General features: G+C 38.9%; 1 protein-coding gene across 5 annotated transcripts in view; it reads right to left on the minus strand.

Moving 5' to 3' along the window:
* Window positions 1-17,803, minus strand: part of AMMECR1 (AMMECR nuclear protein 1) — an 87,174-nt gene that overhangs the window by 51,799 nt on the left and 17,572 nt on the right. For all 5 annotated transcript variants that reach the window (XM_088129238.1, XM_088129235.1, XM_088129236.1 and 2 more), the window contains one exon: window positions 8,003-8,113. In XM_088129238.1, the coding sequence (XP_087985364.1) occupies window positions 8,003-8,113 (111 nt within the window). Of the gene's footprint in view, window positions 1-8,002; window positions 8,114-17,803 lie in introns of those variants that run through there.

Below are 17,803 nucleotides of genomic sequence, written 5' to 3' on the forward strand. Positions count from 1 at the left end.
CCTTGGCAGCTTTAAGGTGAATGGACTTCACTCCCAGAATTCTGGGAGTTGAAGTCCACTCATCTTAAGTTGCCAAGGTTGAGAAGCACTGTCCTAAGTGGATCTTTGGAAATGCATCTTCATTTAGCCTCCTTCAAACTTTCTAGTGAGGAAGCTCTTGCAGGAAGACAAAGAAAAATCAAATTAGCAAATAGTTAGGAATATATGGAAGGAAACATTTTTTCAAGTTCCAAAGTTCAGAAAACAGGACTTTATAATCCAAAACAGAACTCTGAATTGGGCCTTGAAAACAATTATAAACCAGCACAGTATGAACATATGCCTTGCCCTAATTTTGTGGTAATTTGCAGTAGACCAAACTTTGATTCTTACATCCAAAGAACTCAAACTTGATGAGGCACACTGAAGCTGGCTTATTTGGTTGCAATAAACCATATTGCAAGGTTGAAATATTTCAAAAGCTTTCCACACATTGTGTGGTTCTGACTCACACAAGCTAAGTCACAAAGAAGGAGGAAAAATGGGCTGCATGTATAATTGTGGTTTCTTAAGTCAGGATTCTTGCTTAAAGTGATGCACAAACCTGTTGGCCTCAAACTAACAAACAGGCTGATTCAGAGAAAAAGGCAAGTTGACTTACGGTTGGGAGAAACTAGAGCAAATAAAATCCCTTTATAAAAAGTCATTCCCTTTTAGAGAAGCAAATATTCTACTGGAATCTAACAGTAGATTAGATTGTGATTCCACAACCCTTCGTAAAAGATCCTGTTCTTCAGACCTTAATTAAAATGGATCCAAAGAAGATAGGATATTCCTACCAGGGTTGAAGGAAAAGAAATAATGGGAAATCAGGTTAAGCAATATTTCACAATACTGGAAGTTAGTATGGAGCACAGAGGCTGAACGCAGTTTCCCAATTCACCCAGCTACTCATTTGACATGATGAAAGCCTCCCAAGGGCACCATAAGGTGGTCATAAATCATGGTTCTACTTGACAAAGTGGGCCAGTGTGTGAGCTCATTAGCAAGAAGAGAGGTTTCTTCTGAGGCTCTTGCTCCTTAAATTCATAAATTACCAGACAATTATGGCAGGATATCAATTCACTTTACAAGAAGAGTGGTTAGTATTAGTTCCATAGTTGCCTGAAGAAAAATTAAAGGCTCCACAGCAAATCAAGTGAAGCTACTTCTAACCTGCCAGGGCAGAAGTCCACCCTGGTTCCTTCTTCCTCAAAGGAGGAAAAAATGGCAGGTAATAAGAGCATGGGAGCTGAGATTCCTGTTTTGAAGGGAGGCTGAAGGAGATCCAATCCCCACAACATCTATAATCTTTAATATTCTAATCTGATCCTCATCCACAATCCTGTGAGTCCTAATGGAATACTTGACTGCAGGATTGGACTCTCTGGGAGAAAAATAGCTGCCTTGGGAATTTAATTTACAATGGGCCTCAACCACATCTGGATGAGGGCCAGCTACTGAGATAGTTGTTGGAGAAAACTGAGAGTTGTTTCAGCCTGCCTTATACTCTATGGCCCCAATCCTCTGATCATGAATGATTTATCAGAATATTTTGACCCTTTATGAAAATTCTCTTTAAGGTTATTACATGTATCGTTGGTATATATCACCAGAGAAATTGTCTAGAATGTATAAAGGTACCTCAAATCTATGCTGGAAATGTGAATAACAAGAAGAGACATTTTATCATGTTTGGTGGATATGTAAAAAAGCTAGAAAATTCTGGATTCAGATATACACACTGATTCAGAGGATTTTAAAGATTAATATACCGTTGAGACCAGAGCTTTTTCTTTTGGGATTGATGGACAAACAGCTGAAAAAAAGTCATGGAACTTTGTTTTTGTACATGATAACTGCAGTGAGATTATTGTATGTACAAAGATGGAAAGATTTGGCAATACCTACGATGGAGGAACGGTTGGTGAAGATGATGGAACTTGCTGAGATGGCTAAATTGACTTCTTTGATCAGAGAAAAGACAACATATATGTTTATTGCTAACTGGAAACTCCTTATGGACTTTTTGCATAAAACAAAAAAAATGAATTTATGATTTATGGTTTTGATGATTAGATAGGATAGAGTACAGAAAGAAAGAAGTTATGTTGTAACCAGAGAGTAAGAGGTAAATTTATAATTGTACTTATAACTGCTGTAAAGAAGATTGGAAGCTACTTCTTTCTATTTCTTTTCATTCTTTCTTTTTGCACTTTTGGCTTTTTTTGTTTGTTTTCTTTTTTCTTTACTTTATATTTTGTTAGTTTTCTCCTTTTACATTTTTTAAATAAAAAGTATATAATACTTTGAGCCTTGTCTGCACCACAACTGCACTTCTAGCCCAACCCTTCTTAGATACAGTACTGTATTTCTTGGTTCTGGAATGACAAACTGGGTTCTGTATAACTCTTTGGAACTTGTATCTCTATAGGACTGATTAATTCTTGATCTCAGTCAACTGATTATTCTTTCTCTTACTGTCTGCATCTCTGCTGAACAAAACATAGGACTATATTCACAAGCTATAAAGTCCAGAGAAAAATTTAAGTCGTGTATGTGTGTGTGCTGGAATGGGGAGGAGATCAAGTTGAAACCTGCTGATAAGGGCCTATATGCCAATGTGCACTTTACTATAGGTATCACATTTAAGAGGAGATGCACACAGAATGTATGGATAAGGCTTCTGACAAGCATACAGCTGAGAAGATCTAGGCTGCTTCAGCTGGACATCTGAAAACTGGACAACGCACATCATTTGAACCCCTCCAGATTATCTTCTGAAAGATTTTTACAACAGCCTGAAACTACCAAGGAAGAAGACTCTATAGGATTTCCTTTGGATGTTTTCAATGACTATACTACTTCTTTTGTGTAGCTATTCCAAATCCCAGTTTTGATCCCCAGAAATGTTACTAAGAGTTATCAGGAACATACCTAATTCTCTTCCAAAGATGGGGTGGTGGATTTAATGTTTCCTGAGCTATTTATTCACTACTTGCGTTTTAAGTTGTTACTGATTTTCTTTTCAATGTTTTCAGAAATGTATTGTTTTAAATGACATCAAAGACTTCCCACAAAACCAGAGAAGTCAGGTTATTGGGCAGATTGTGGTTGGTGAGGTTACCATCATGCCACAATGTCTTAAGTTATTAGGTTTTCCCCTGCTAAGATGATATTCATGGACAATAATGCCATATTGAGAATGTTGACTCATCAAGAAGGTGCCACGTAGGCAAAAGGTGCTGAAATATATAAAGTCAAACAGTGTTTTGGAGAGAGCTAGTATGTGTCAAAATAATGTCCCTTCCCCATGGAAATTGCAAAATTTTAAAAGATGACAAAGAAATGGCAGAATACTCAACTCTTATATTGGCTTAATGTTCTGAGAAAAGGTTATGTGTTTCTGTGAAGAGCAGGATGAATAGGCAGACTGAAGCCAGAGATTAGTAAAAATTTGATCTGGAAATTTAAATCTCCAGAGCCATATTAATTGCTAATTAGAGTATAAAGAATTTAGCCAACTCTTTCTGCTCATCTTTCAGAAATCATGAAGTTCCAGACAACTGGAGAAGAACAAACATCCCTAATTTAGAAGGGGACAAAATTTGGGAACCATGTCTCAGTTGGTCTGATATGAAGTCCTGGAAAGACGTTATGACATCCTCTAAACTTACGTGAGGATTAGCAGAAGGCAGGATAGATCTGTCAAGAACAGCATCGGTGTTATCCTATGTGCTCTTTGATAGTCTACAGCAGTATTTCTCAACCTTGGGAACTTTAAGATGCATGGACTTCAACTCCCAGAATTGCCCATCTGAAAGTTCCCAAGGTTGAGAAACATTGGTCTACAGAAATGAGAAAACAGGCGAAAACTATGCCCAGGAGCACAACAGAATTGTGATTCCCATTTAAAGTCCTCTGTTGTTCTAGAAAGTTCTGATATGGGTTCTGCACAGGTGCACTACCTATAGCTGTGCGGTTACAGAGACCATGCTTACAGACACCATGGAGAAGAAAAAAACCACAATATTTTCTTTCACGCGTCATCATCACTAGCCTCAACTAGGATGACCTGTAATATAAACAAGGCTTTTTGATATGGTTTCATGCTCGTAGAATCTGGTTCCAAAAGAAGCTGGACCGATCAATTTATGAAGGCTTTTCAGAAGGCCAGTAAAACAGTTTCTTGCTGTAGTTCTCAGGCTTTTAACACTGGCCTACCATGATTTATTTAGCTGACAGTTGGCTCTATGAATCTGATCGTAATAAGGCAAGTGGTGGGCATATGTTTACAATATAATCTTGTACTGGGACAACAATTAGCAATGTATTTTAAGTGTGTCTGTTTGAAAACAAGATGCTCTTTAAAACCAATTATATTATGAAACAGATACCTTTGAAAATACCAGGCTTGCTTACTTGCAATTATTAGAGCAGAATTAGTTTTTGCTGTGAAACAGGTAGTGACAGTGCTTTGCGATGTTCATAATTTCCGATATAATGGAAAGTTTGGATTCTTAAACATTTTGTAGAGAGTGAGGAAGATGACTTGGATAGAGATATGCAGGTGCTAGCAAAGGGGCTGAAGCATTTTTTTAAAGTCCAGAATGTCCAGATAACATTTGGAAGCATCTCAGACAGACACCTCCCTAATTCGCTGGAGTGTGAGGAAGAGGAGGAGGAAGTACAACACAATAAGACTTGCAGGATTCTGTTATTACAGACAATCCCAATAAAAGGAGTTCTAGCCTTCCGGTGGAGTTGATTTCCTGGTCTGGTCTACCTAGTGAGTTGAAACATCTCATCTTTAAAAAAAACAACAACAACAAATAACCAAGAATTGCCCATATAACTGAAGGGAAACTATTATTTTGCTTGTTCATTAACACTTTCATGTTGAAGCAATTACAAGTATTTTTACACTGATCTAAAAGTGTCCAGACCTAAATATATATATATATATATATATATATAAAATGGACCTATTACTCTTGTTACTTTCCAAGAACTCATACTAGACTTGAACATAATCTTCTGCAGATCCCAATGGTAGATCAGAGATAATTTACATTAAAATAGTACCACTCTTTACATTATTGGGAGAAGGAAAAGGTTGTCTTTAATACTTTCTACTTAACATAGCATACTAAAGCTAAAAGCTTAAAAAAAAAAAAAGACAAACCTTCACATCTGAAAAACAGCCTATCAACATAAATGAGTTTGCACAAAATGGCAAGTAATTTAGTTATATGCATGAGAAGGAATATGCCAGTAAGGGTCTAAGCACACCTACAAGAAAGAATAAACTAGAATTTATTTTCAAAACAGCAGATTTCTGGTTTGTCCTTGTGTGCAAATCTGGAATTATGTTTTTAAATAAGCTCATAAACAAGCAAATTGTTTGGATGGTTTTTGAAGTCTGCGCTGTTTTTTTAAAACCACAATTACTCACTCATATATAAATGACAAATCAAGCTTTGCATGAGTTCATTCCTACTCATGCAATTCTAAATTCTGGCTTATCATTACATGGGAATGCAGCCACAGTGTGAACAAAACAATCTAGTGAATTTCAAGTATTATTACTCTCTCTTGGTGACAACTGCTCATCATGGTCAAGTTGTATTACTAATCTCACTCCATAATGAAGAAAGAGGAAAAACACCATGCTCTGTCCCAAATATTTATTCATTTTATGAAACCAAAGCAAAAAAAAATAATAATAATGTGAAATATACATATGTATTCTTCTTGTGATACCTGGTGGCAGATGACTGCCTACTGTCATGATAAAATTATTAGCAAGAGTAAGAGGTATTAATCATAGATCCAGCAAGTCCCTATTACTAGAAAAATAAAATATTCTGAAGTCCAAGGAGTCAATTCTAGATCTATATATGCTAGATCTATTAAGTACTTCAGCTTTCAAGGATGGAAATTATATTTCCAGGTACCAGATAACAATTTATTGGAGGGTCTTCCCAGATTAATACTTTGCCTTCAGAGCTGAAAGGGAAATCAAAAGATCTTTTTAGCTTGCATGACTTGAAATCCTAATGTTCCCATTCAAAGAATAAATTTAGCCCAAGAACTGGAGGCCCACAAGCTCAGCCACAGAGCCCTTCTTTCATTTTACATTTTATTTTAAAAAGTTCTGTCTTTCTATATCCCCACCAAGCTAGCAAATTTTAATCAAGGTGCCATTAAAACTTACAGCCCGTGATTCACTTGCTAAGCAAAAGAAAGCAATTTTCAAACATGGCCCTTGCATACAAAAAAGTCTAAATGTCATGAAAGTCTTTGGCTAAAGCAGTCTGAACACTGAATGGGTTATATGCATCATCACCGCCACAACAGGCACTTGGCCACCAGACTTTGTACTTAATTCAGAAACAAAACACTCTAAAATAAGGGCATACTTTCTAATGCCCAGGAGACTTCCTGGTACAGAAAAATGTTATTTCTAAATTTAAAAGAATATTGCAAGGAACAATTCCAAAATGACCTGGCAAATGCCCAGGTGCTCCCAAGTTCTATAGCATACTGAGATGCCAGTTGGAAAAGGAAATAAAAACGAAGTGGGGGGATTTGGGGATAGGAAAGAGAAGAGGCTGTGGATCTGCTTTAGCTTTTAGAGCTTAGAGCAGGCTTGTCCAGACAGATGTCCCCAGTGGCCCATCTTGCCTAGGATAACAGGAATTCTTGTAGTCCAACTCAGCTGGAACACTTGGAGATACGTGCCATGTCATAAAACAAGCCTGTCTTTTGGTTCAACACTTACATATTTTGGAAGGAAAGGGAAAACAGCCTCTTTTCTCTTCCTCTTTTTTTCACAAGAGCCTATCTCCCCATCATATTGCTATAAAAGTTTCACATATTTAGGACTTGCTGCCCCACAGCCAAGTGCTCAAGCTTTACAGGAGCCACAGAAAGGCTTCTGCTATCTAGCCCAGTATTCTGACTGGCAGAACAAGTCCAAAGTCTCAAATAGTTATCACACATTTGCTTGATTCTTTTAGCACGAAAGGGGAAAACCGACAGCCGGAAGAGAAACATTATTTTATTCTTCTCCTCAAAACTATTCTCAACCTCCCTCCCTTACAACAAGGCCTTAATATGACTACATGATTCTAGGCCTTTTGTCCTTAACAGGATCAATGCCTTTTAGAGGATGGGTATCAATGTGATGTTCTATCTATGTCTAGTTTGTATAACGTTATGACCAACACTAGGCTGGAACAGGTCATAGGTGTGGCAGAATACACTTCCAGCCCCTGGATTCCCCTATAGAGAAATTATCAACAATCTCCAGTCTAGTGCACCAATCAAAAAACATACTATCCTTACCAACCCCCCCAATCCTAAAGTACAAGACTAACTACAAATGCTATAGTTTGATGTGTTGATGAACACTACACCAGGAAAGACAACAACAACAACACAAAAATGAACTAGTCTAGATGTGACTTGTAGGCCATGAAGACTCTGGATAGTAAAGCGTTCTTCCTACTTACCTCCCTAATCCAGCAGGTTTCCACTCAAGAGCAAGAACGTAGCCAAAGAAAAATGTGTAATGAGAATGAGGGATATTAAATGAAATGTAGCTGGCAGGAAGTACTGGTTGGAGAAATGGAGAAAATGCCAGCCATTTTAGATTTCTGGACATGTTTTTTCACAGACATTAACTTTCTTCCCCCTGTCTTTCAACCTCAAGTTCAAAAAAAGTAATAGAGCTGAAGTTGTCTGCTTTTTGGAGAGAAATACTAGGAGAGAAGTCAGCAAATACTCAAGTTACAGACTATTTTAGGATTTAGGATAAAACAAACAAACCTAGATAACAAGACTTGGGAATGCTTGGAAAAAATCTTATCGAGCAGCAGAAACTCAAAAATTCCAGTGGGCCAATTTAGCAATGTAAGTAATATAAATTACACACACGCACACCCCGCTCAAAGTTAAGAGAACAACAACAAAATCTTACCTAGTAAGTGTGTACTCCCTGAGTCCTGAATGCAGGTTCATGGCAGAAAAGGTACCTATACATCCACGCAACCTTTTGTCTCGACCAATCTTCCACGTTACGAAGAGCGGGCTGTTAGATGAGATAAAAAAAGAAGAATGACCAGCGTGCTACCTAATTGGATCACGCTTCCTATCCTGGAGAACCAAATTGTGCCTGTGAAATGGTGGTGTCCCCATTACCAGAGAATCACCAACATTTGCTTTATGCACCCTTCTCCAAAATCCTTAGAATAGATGAGAATATTTTTCTTGGTGCTTTCTAAGCTTGCTAATCTTTCTGAAGATGTTTTGTTACCAGACTATGTAACATCATCAGTGCAGGTGGGAGTGGAATTTGTTGCTATTTATACAGTTTGTCTTACTAGCTTCATTGGAGTATTGTTTCTTCCTTGATTGCTTTTTGGGTGGGATACAGTTTGTTCTTTGATTGTTCTTGTTTATCTGGAGCTGGTTCCTGCTCCTGAGTGTTGGCTTTTGGGACGTGATGGGAAAGGATATGTTTAAGGCTTATTTTCCTTTTTCCTTGACCTTTTGTTGCTTTCTTTCTTGAATGGCTTATAGAGAGAGCATATAAGCAGCCCGCAAAGTCCACTCCCTTCCACACTGATGATGTTACCTAGCCTGGCAATGAAATGTCTGCAGGAAGAGAAGCAAGCTCAGAGAACACCAAGAACCCAAGAACTCAGCCCTGAGCTATATATATATGCTCTGTTATGAGAATATGTTTCACCACACCTGATTGTAAATGGTAATATTTCAGCACTGGTATCATTATTCATAGAAAGTGAATTGGGAATGTCTGTTCTGCCAAGACTTGGACAACCTTTTTTGGACAAAAAGGTTTATTCAATCTTCGATCAGCGTAACAAGAGCCCACTGCTCTTGGAGCCAAAGACAAGACCAAAATTATATTCGATTCCAATTAATTTCAATTTAATGAAAACAATTACAGCACTCACATATATTTAATAATTTTCTATTTCTGTCATATTACAATTTACAGTTGGTTTCAATTAAGGGAAGCTGAAACTAAGCCTTTCAAAGGACATTGGTTATGTATCTCTTGAGTAGATTTTGAGGAGGAAATATTAGCATTTTCCTTCTATCGTTCGCACACAGGTTCTCTTTCTTTCTTTTTTTTTAACAGATGTGGAACTGGGTATCCCAATTATTATTATTTATAGTCATGATGAGCAGATGGCTGCTAGGATAAAAATGTACAAAGCTTCTTGGATCAGATCAAAGACCTACTAAGAAGTCCAGCTCTCTGCATCCAAGATGGCCAACCAGATGTTGTGAAAAAGCCCATAAAACAGAAGGAAACACTCTGTAGGACTCTGAAGGTAACACTATGTAGGACAGACAGGCAGAAGGCTTGCAGAGCACATCCATGAACACCAACTAGCAGTCAGAAGACATGATGAAAACTCCTTAATCTCACAACACATGGACAGACTTAACCATAGTTTCAACTGGGAAACTGTCAGCATCTTAGACCAAGCTAAAGCCAAAAATGCGAGGGAATTCCTGGAAGCTTGGTGCTCAGACAAGGCAGCCGTCAACAGGCACACAGAGATAAACAACATCTATACACTATTCAAAAGAGACAACAGAAAGGAAAACAAAAGAGCAGAACATCTTACCAGCAATCATCACCCAGATACGCAGAGATTAACACCAAGATTATCACCAGGCATACAATCAAGCAGTAAATAATACCCTAATCAAGGAACTATGGAGGGGGGGGGGGAACCCACCACCAACACAGGCAGGGCAAGCCACTGTATATAGAGAGAGAGCAAACTCCACTCCATTCTAGCACTGAGGATGTCACCTAGCTAGGTAACAAAACATTTGCAAGAAAACAACCAAGCTCAGAGAACCCCAAGGACTCCACAAAACACTATTTCTCATATCGAACCCTCACAATATTAGGCATATCAGATTAAAATATTATGGCACTGGATTATCTGACAGTGTATAGAACTGCTGCAATATAGTCTTTCACAGATAGGTTGATGGGAGCTTTAGTTCAAAAGGACAATGAGTTGGGAGAAGCATTTTAAGGGACAATTGTGCAAAACTAAGCAGAACTTTGTTGTGCTGTTATTGCCTGAACCTCAGATGGGCAGGGCTGTGCACCTCCAGTCCCATTTGATTTTATAAGGTATCATATCAATTTTGCCACCCTACTAGAGACAGGTAGAACAGTATATGACCAACCCTCTAGTTAAAGAACAGGTATGGCAAGCTCAGTTGCCAGTCAAGCAAGCAGACTCCATGTCTTCATCAGCTTCGGTACAAAGAAGAAGATGAAAGAAACAACATAAACATAGTGTATAGGGCTCTATTCAGCAGGCCGCAGTAAGTTTCCTCACTGAGAAACTAGATAATTATAGGGTAATTTATTCTGTTTAAGCTGCTAATTTTCAAGTTGCCTGCTGTGAGAGAACTGCTAGTAATAAATAAACTTGATCACTTAGTGCGCCATCCTTATGCATTGTACTCTGCAAAGATGACATCAAGCCATTGCCACAAATGAGTTACATTATCCAAGGATAACACAGATGAAGAAGGAACAAGTAAAGACAGGTGGTATTTGTGGCTATGGCATTTACAAGTAATTAGGCTTAGCAGCAGAAAAAGGTTAGGCGTTTCTGCCATCACAGGTACTTTTTAATCTTCCTTCCACAGCCAAACAAGAGAGGAGCCTGGTCAGTCCCAAGGGAGGCATGACTTGGACACAGATTCATACATAAATGCTATGGGTAGACTCCTTCTAGGGCACGGAGTTCTTAGTTTGATTTTGGAAAACCAAAGCTTGCATCAGCTATCAAATACTGGTTTATGCCTATGATTTCATCATAGCTTCCAAGCTCCATTTGAAGGCCCACAGGTTACAGTTAACCCTAAATGCAACTACAGGAACACCTCCTTTCTCCTTCCAAGCTCTGAGCTGAGCTTAGCACTCAAAGGCTAGTTTTTGATTTTTGCAAAAGGAGGCAGAGTTTGGAGGAACTATCTTTTTCTTAGAGGGAATTGAGGAAGGTCTATTTCTGCTGTGAATCAAACTTCCTGCTCCATGTGGAACCCAAACTGAAGAATCTTTGAAAAATATCTAGCCGGCCTCTGCTTGAACACATTTAACACTGTTCTGTTAAAGGTCCATACTAATTTTCACTAGAATCCTTAGAAGGCAGCAGAAACTCACTAGCATTTTTAAAAATAATAAGAACTTGCAAATGGAATGGAGGTTCCCTGGCCCATGGTTTCAGAATCATGTGTCTGACACAAACCTCAATCCTACTAATGAAGATGGATGTTGACTTTCTATTCATGCTTTTCAGCTGTAAGTCAAAAAGATCTGTGATAATAGCTGCATGTGAAGTATTTTTTATCCATGATCTTTAAGGCATGTTTTTGAAATCAGAATAAGGGATGCTTTGCCTTAAGGATCAATGACATCAGGGAACAGTACCTGTTTTGCTGCAATGACTGGCAGCTAGAGATTACACTCTTGCATGATGGAACTTGGAAATCAGACTTCCTTAATTTACTAAATTGTTAGTTACTTCTTAATGCTTAGCTGACTGTATACTTCCACGCATGTAGAATGTTATATGGATATGTTGATTTAACTGGAGTTTAAATCAGTATATTTGTCAATTATGAAGGATAATAAAATCATTTGAAAATCAGAAGGTAATGCAAAGAGACCTCATTTTCCTACCTTACTTTCAAGCTATGGCCATTTATCAAAGACTGAATACATGGTAATAGATATTACGACACTGCAAATAAAACGTAGGTCTTTATCAACTTTCTTAATACTAGGGGAATCAATGCAGTTCAAAGAAATAGATTAAGTTCTACCTTATTCATCTGCCAAGGATTCCCTTTATGCTGTACAAAATCCTAGGAAGTGTTGCTGGGCACATGTTCAAGTTATAGAAGAATAACAGGCTGGCTAATTCTCTGTCCCTGCTCCATGCAAACTGGAAATACATTTTAATGCATTCCCAATACTACATATTGTAGAACATGGGGGGGAGAGGGAGGAAGGGAGGGAAGGAAGATGGTAGAAGGGAAGGAAGAAAATAGAGACAGAAGGAAGAAAGGATAGAAAAACGATGGATGGATAGATAGCTAGATAGATCTCTTAGGAAAGCTGCTATTTCTCACCAGGAAGTTGCTAAATTTTCCAGAATCCCAGCAATTGTTGGGATGCTGTTTGAAAACCAATACAATAGGCGATATTTGCTATTTGAAACAGAATCCTACATTATTCACAGCAATGAGTTCTCTCTGGATAAAAACATTTGGAAAATGATACACCTTCTTCCCTTATTTTTAATATATCCTTTACTCTGTTAGTTTTGCCCCTTCAGACCTAGATTCCTTTATGACATTACTTTATATCACACAACAGGGGAGAATTTCCAAATGGTCCATATTTTTCTTTTCCAAACATACATTCTGAAGAACAATGCTTTAAGTACTTGCTAATTATTATTTGGAAATAATTAATACTTTAGAATTGCTACTTTAAAGCAGGAAGCAAACAGGAAAGAGATTAACAAGTTTATTTATTCATGAAGTTATAAACTGCTTCAGGGAGGCTACTTTCAGCAGGGTTCAGAAGCATCAATGGCAGCCAATGCAATAACAGTAAGATACAGTAACAAACAGTAACAGAAATACAATTTAAAATTATAGTAAAATTGTAATTAATGGAATATTCCTGGCTCCTTGAGCTCTACAGCACTTGAGTCCTAAAGGTCTTCTGGAACAGCCAAGTTTTTAACGAGCTTCTGGAAGGCTAGGAGAGTGAGACAACCCTTATCTCAGGAGGGTTTCTGATGTTCCTAGCATTATCACATAATGTGCCACTTCTTCTACAGAGCTAATACCATCGTAAATTTCCCCCCTCTGCACCATGACTTCACTTTTACAGAATATTATTTTAAAAGGCAAGGAAATGCAAGCATTTCAGCATTCACTGTGTCATACCCCCACCATAAATCAGAAATTACTATCTGAAGAGTGTTTCTCCTCCTTGACTGGCAGCAAACCATCATTAGTGGCAGCCATGCTTCACCAGTTTGGGCTATCACCGCTAACTCAGAAAATGGAAAAACTGCCATCCAGAGTTGTTATAGAGTTGGGCAGACTTATGAATAAATAAATGAAAGGGCAATGACGCAACTCCTTAACAGATTGGACTGAAATACAGTGAGACACAGCCAAAGGGTGAGAAAATCATGCCACACTAACTGGCATTTGATCTTTCGGGGTAAAGAAACAAAGTCCAAGCAGGCAAATTCTCCAGAGAGCACTGTTCAAAGCAGCCCAAACAATGAAAGCCAGCAGATTATAGGATAGCAAGAAATACCTATTTATTTATAGCAAAGTTGACAGTTGGGTTCCTTCCTTGGGGGTGGGGGAGATGGGGGAAAGACCTAGCCAAAAGAAAATCTTATTACTCAAAGTCTAATAAAAATTGCACGCACTTTAAACATCTGAACCCAACCTCAAAAGTACCATTTAAATGGATTTTAAGAATCCAAATACAATCTTCCCTTCATAAACCAAATACAAGGAAAGGCAATTCACACTTAGGGCTGTATGCCACTCCAGAGCTTTGGTTGCCCTGCACTCAAACTGAATTACATTAGAATGCCTTTGATCAATGAAGCGGCTTGATACCAAAGCCCGGCCAGATGGCAAATTGTATTTGGCGAGAACCCTAGAAAGAGAGTAAGGATACAGTACTCTATACAGATACACCTACTTCAAGGGTGGCTTGGAGTTTGCTGCACGGAGATGAAATGCAGGTGGACGGGGGGAAAAAGATGAAGCCATGCAAAAATGTGGTGAAAGCCACTATTTAGGTGATGTCTGTTCCATGTCTACCATTTGGAGAGCAAGTTTCTTGCCCAGAGACATTAAAAGGTAGAAATGGTGAGATGCTGTTTCTCTCACAGCCACCAGCACATGGACAACTCTAACAGACATCATTAAACCCTACAATACAACCTCCTCTAAGCTCCAGCTCCCTCACCAACTGGCTCCTTACTGCGTGGGCTACAAAACCAATGACCTGCTAAAAAAATCACTAGTGAGAAGACAATGGATGGAAAGCCACCAAACCCTGCAGTTGATGCCTAGCGGAGGGGACCATATGTTTACTGGACTGCCTTGATACTGCCACTGCAATACGAGCTGCATCTACTGATATGTTTCTGAGTCCAATTCAAGGTGCTGGTATTCAGGCATAAAGCCCAATATGGCTCACAGCCTGGTGTCTTCAAAGCCAACGATCCCGTAGAGATTGTATCATTCCAATCTGAGGATTGATGCCTGATGAAGGTCCCTGCCTAGTGCGAGGTAGAACGGGAGGGGGCTCAAAAGTGGACATTCTCTCTCAGGAGCTCCCCTTCTCTGGAAGTGTTCACCCCCCACTCCCTGCAAGGTGGTTCACACTCTCCTCCTCTTTCAGAAGCTCATGAAAACTGTTCCAGCATTTACAGTGAAAACAGTAGGCTATTCCTTTGGGACCTGAGCACTGTAGAGCTCTCAGTGCCAGGAATGTTATATTAATTCTGTTTTTAAAAATTCTATCCATATATTGTATTATTTTATTGCATATTATCGTATCTTATTGTTATCATTGCATTGGCTGTGGCCTTTGTACACTCCTTAAGAGTTGCCTTGACTGGTTTATAAATTCATGAAGAAAATAAAGTGATGGCTTACTTTGTCCTATAGAAAGCAATTTTGTGACTTCACATCGTTGTGTGTTCTCAGAAGTCTGGCAAAGAAACAGTTTTCTTGCCTTCCCATTGCTTTTCACGTGCTGCATTTGTTAGTGGTGCACAAGTTCTCACACGCAAGCACAAAATACTTCTGCAAAGGCTACTGTGGCATTAGCAATTTAAGAGTGAAGGAGTGAACATGAGGAAGCAGAAATGGAGGGACTGACAGACTGAATGGCATTCTAAGGAAATGCTAAGCAAGTGCAAAAAACTGTAATATTCGTGATCACATGTAAGTTGAAGTTCCTGCAAGCTGGGCCTAAGCCAGCACCTGCCTAAATGCTGATCTCCAAGACTACATGACAGCCATTCTGGGTGGCTGAACACAAATTGTTGCCCTCGTGAACCTTAATGGAGAGGTGGGCTCCAGCTTTCTTGATTCTATCCCCACTCCCCAACCCAGAGAAAACTCTTGCCTTAATACAACTGTGGTTGGCAACCCTGAAGGGAACTTTCCAGAGACCCTGTAAAGAAAAATCCCAAGACCAACAGAGGCGTCCAGAAACTGATTCTGGCTACAAGTTGTACCACAAATTCTATTCCTTCTTTGGGAAACCTTCTATTTCACCTTAACTTCTTTCTTGAATCCAGTTCTCTATCCCTTCCCTAACGTTCTCAAGGTTTCCCCCCAGGGCTCTTTCACAATCAGAATAGAAATCTCACTTTCAAAATTGCTGTTTATTCAGCTGCTTAAATCCACCTGGCCTTTAGACTGCCTATTCTGCTTTGACGATCTAGGTTGGCACACTGCAGAACCAGAAATGGCTACTGAGAAATATAATAAACTCAGCTGGGGCTCGCAAAGACTGTCATACAACAGAAGATCTAAATTTTGTTCCTTTCCTTTAAAAACATTTAAAAGTTTTTAAACGAAGTACTCGGAATGGCTTGTACTTGCCAGTTAATTATGACTGTGTGTGCTCCTAAAAGATTGCTTAATCTATGAAGACTCTTCGGGGCCTGGTTGCCAAGCTTGCTTATGTTAAAAAAAATGTAACATTAGATAAACTTTGCACCACTTTATCACCAGCAGCCAAGAATAACGGGAAGTGCCAGCAAAAATGGTTACGTACACCGCCCACAGCAGAGTTAAGCTCATTCAGATCACCCATAAATGTAAGCTTTGATCAATTCAGAAGTCAAGTCTCCTTTGATGTGAGCTCAACTTCAGGTTGACTTCATGGACTTATTCATGTTGTTTTCTTGGCAAGTATACAAAAGTGGGTAGTTTCTCTCTTTCAAGGTGCTCTTTGCAACTTCTCAGTCTAGCCTAGAGATCTAGTAATTTCTGGGATCTCCTAGCCAAGTACTAATCAGGTCTGACTCTGCTCAGCTTTCGTAATCCGCCAAGGTTTGTTGGGGGCTGCTACCAAGCTGGGATGTTATCTATTATGCAATCCTATGTAATTAAGTGAGAAAGTTATCAGCTCTGTGTATGTTGTAAGACTTCTGGCAATGCTGAAACTGTAGAAAATTGAAGACAGATCATATAATTTGTAAGCAAGAAGCCACAGAGTCATTCCATGACATTTCAATGATGGGAAAGAATAACAGCTCCTGAGGAGTATTAGCTCTGAAGAGTAGACAACACAGAGCTAGACAGAGAAATAGTCTTATGTGTCATTACCCTATGTTCTTAAGCTATTTTTCACGTATCAATTTATAAAAAAGGGATTCTATCAGATAACATATACTTTTTGTTAGCATCTGAGAAGACAAGAGCTGAAGACAGAAAAACTACGCTCATGTGGCTGCCACCAAAAACAAGTTCCCACATTGCTTCCTCTTCACTTCCTCCATATGTCATGTCTAGTCCTGGAAGATATATGACATAATCAGCATGGCAACATGTTACACGTTGCTAGTATTAGATTTTTATGGGAAGTTAAAGTTGCATTGGGCTGTTGCTTTTTTTGCAGCACCAAGCATTGTGTGTAATAACATCAAGTACTGGGCTTTGGAACTGTTTCGGTCTTCTGAAAGGATGTGAAGCAATTTGTTCTTCACGAACTTGGGTCTTTTCAACAGGAAAAAATATAAGACCCAACAGTTATTGCTCATGTCTATATGATTACATAAAAATGATGGACAAGCTCACATCTCATACAATCCATATTCAAATTAACTGTCTGAGCAATATACAGGTAGTCCTCCCTTAATGACCATTCGTTCAACAATGGTTCAAAGTTGCAATGGCACTGAACGAGAGATTAACTGGTCCTCATAGTTGCAGCAATCGTGGTTTCCCCATGGTCACGATTCAGACTCTTGGTAACCAGCTCGCAATTATAACGGTCACAGTGTTCTGCGGTCATGCGATTGCCATTTGTGACCTTCACGGCCAGCTTCCAAAAAGTGAAGTCAACGGGGAAGCTGGCAGAAGGTTCCAAATGGCAATCATGTGACACTGCACTTAACCACGTGGGATTTACTTAACAATGGCAACCAGAACTGTCATAACTGTTGTCGTAAGTTGGCGCAGTCATGGAACACTGCACTTTAAGAGCATGTCACTTAGTGATGGAATTGCTGGTCCCAATTACCATAATTGAGGACTACCTATAGCTAGTAGTAACATATTTTCTCACGCTGAGAAGCACAAGTTTCACAGAACACCTTCTCTTCAAATTGAGCCCAACACTTGGTAACCTCCTGGTCATGTCCATATGGCTTTCTCGGGAACAATACAGAAACGTTTGCCACTGTCTTCTTCTAAGATGCTTTTTTCAACTTCACAGTCTAGACTAAATTCCATCTACATTGTTCAATGACGCAAGAGTTGAGAAATTTTACGGTTGGGGCTTGGAGACTAAGAACCATCATAAAATTATTCATAAATATAAAAATGATTCAGACAACTGAATCAGCAGATTTATTTTGTAAAAGCAATTTCCCTTTGCTATACTTCTAACATCAAGCCTAAATTCTTTAAAGCAAAAGGTTTT

Source organism: Python bivittatus, unplaced genomic scaffold (genome assembly GCF_059951505.1).
Source record: "Python bivittatus isolate LINGU-HERP-01145 unplaced genomic scaffold, Pbiv_v1 ctg000790_np1212, whole genome shotgun sequence".
In the NCBI taxonomy this organism is placed as follows: Eukaryota; Metazoa; Chordata; class Lepidosauria; order Squamata; family Pythonidae; genus Python; species Python bivittatus.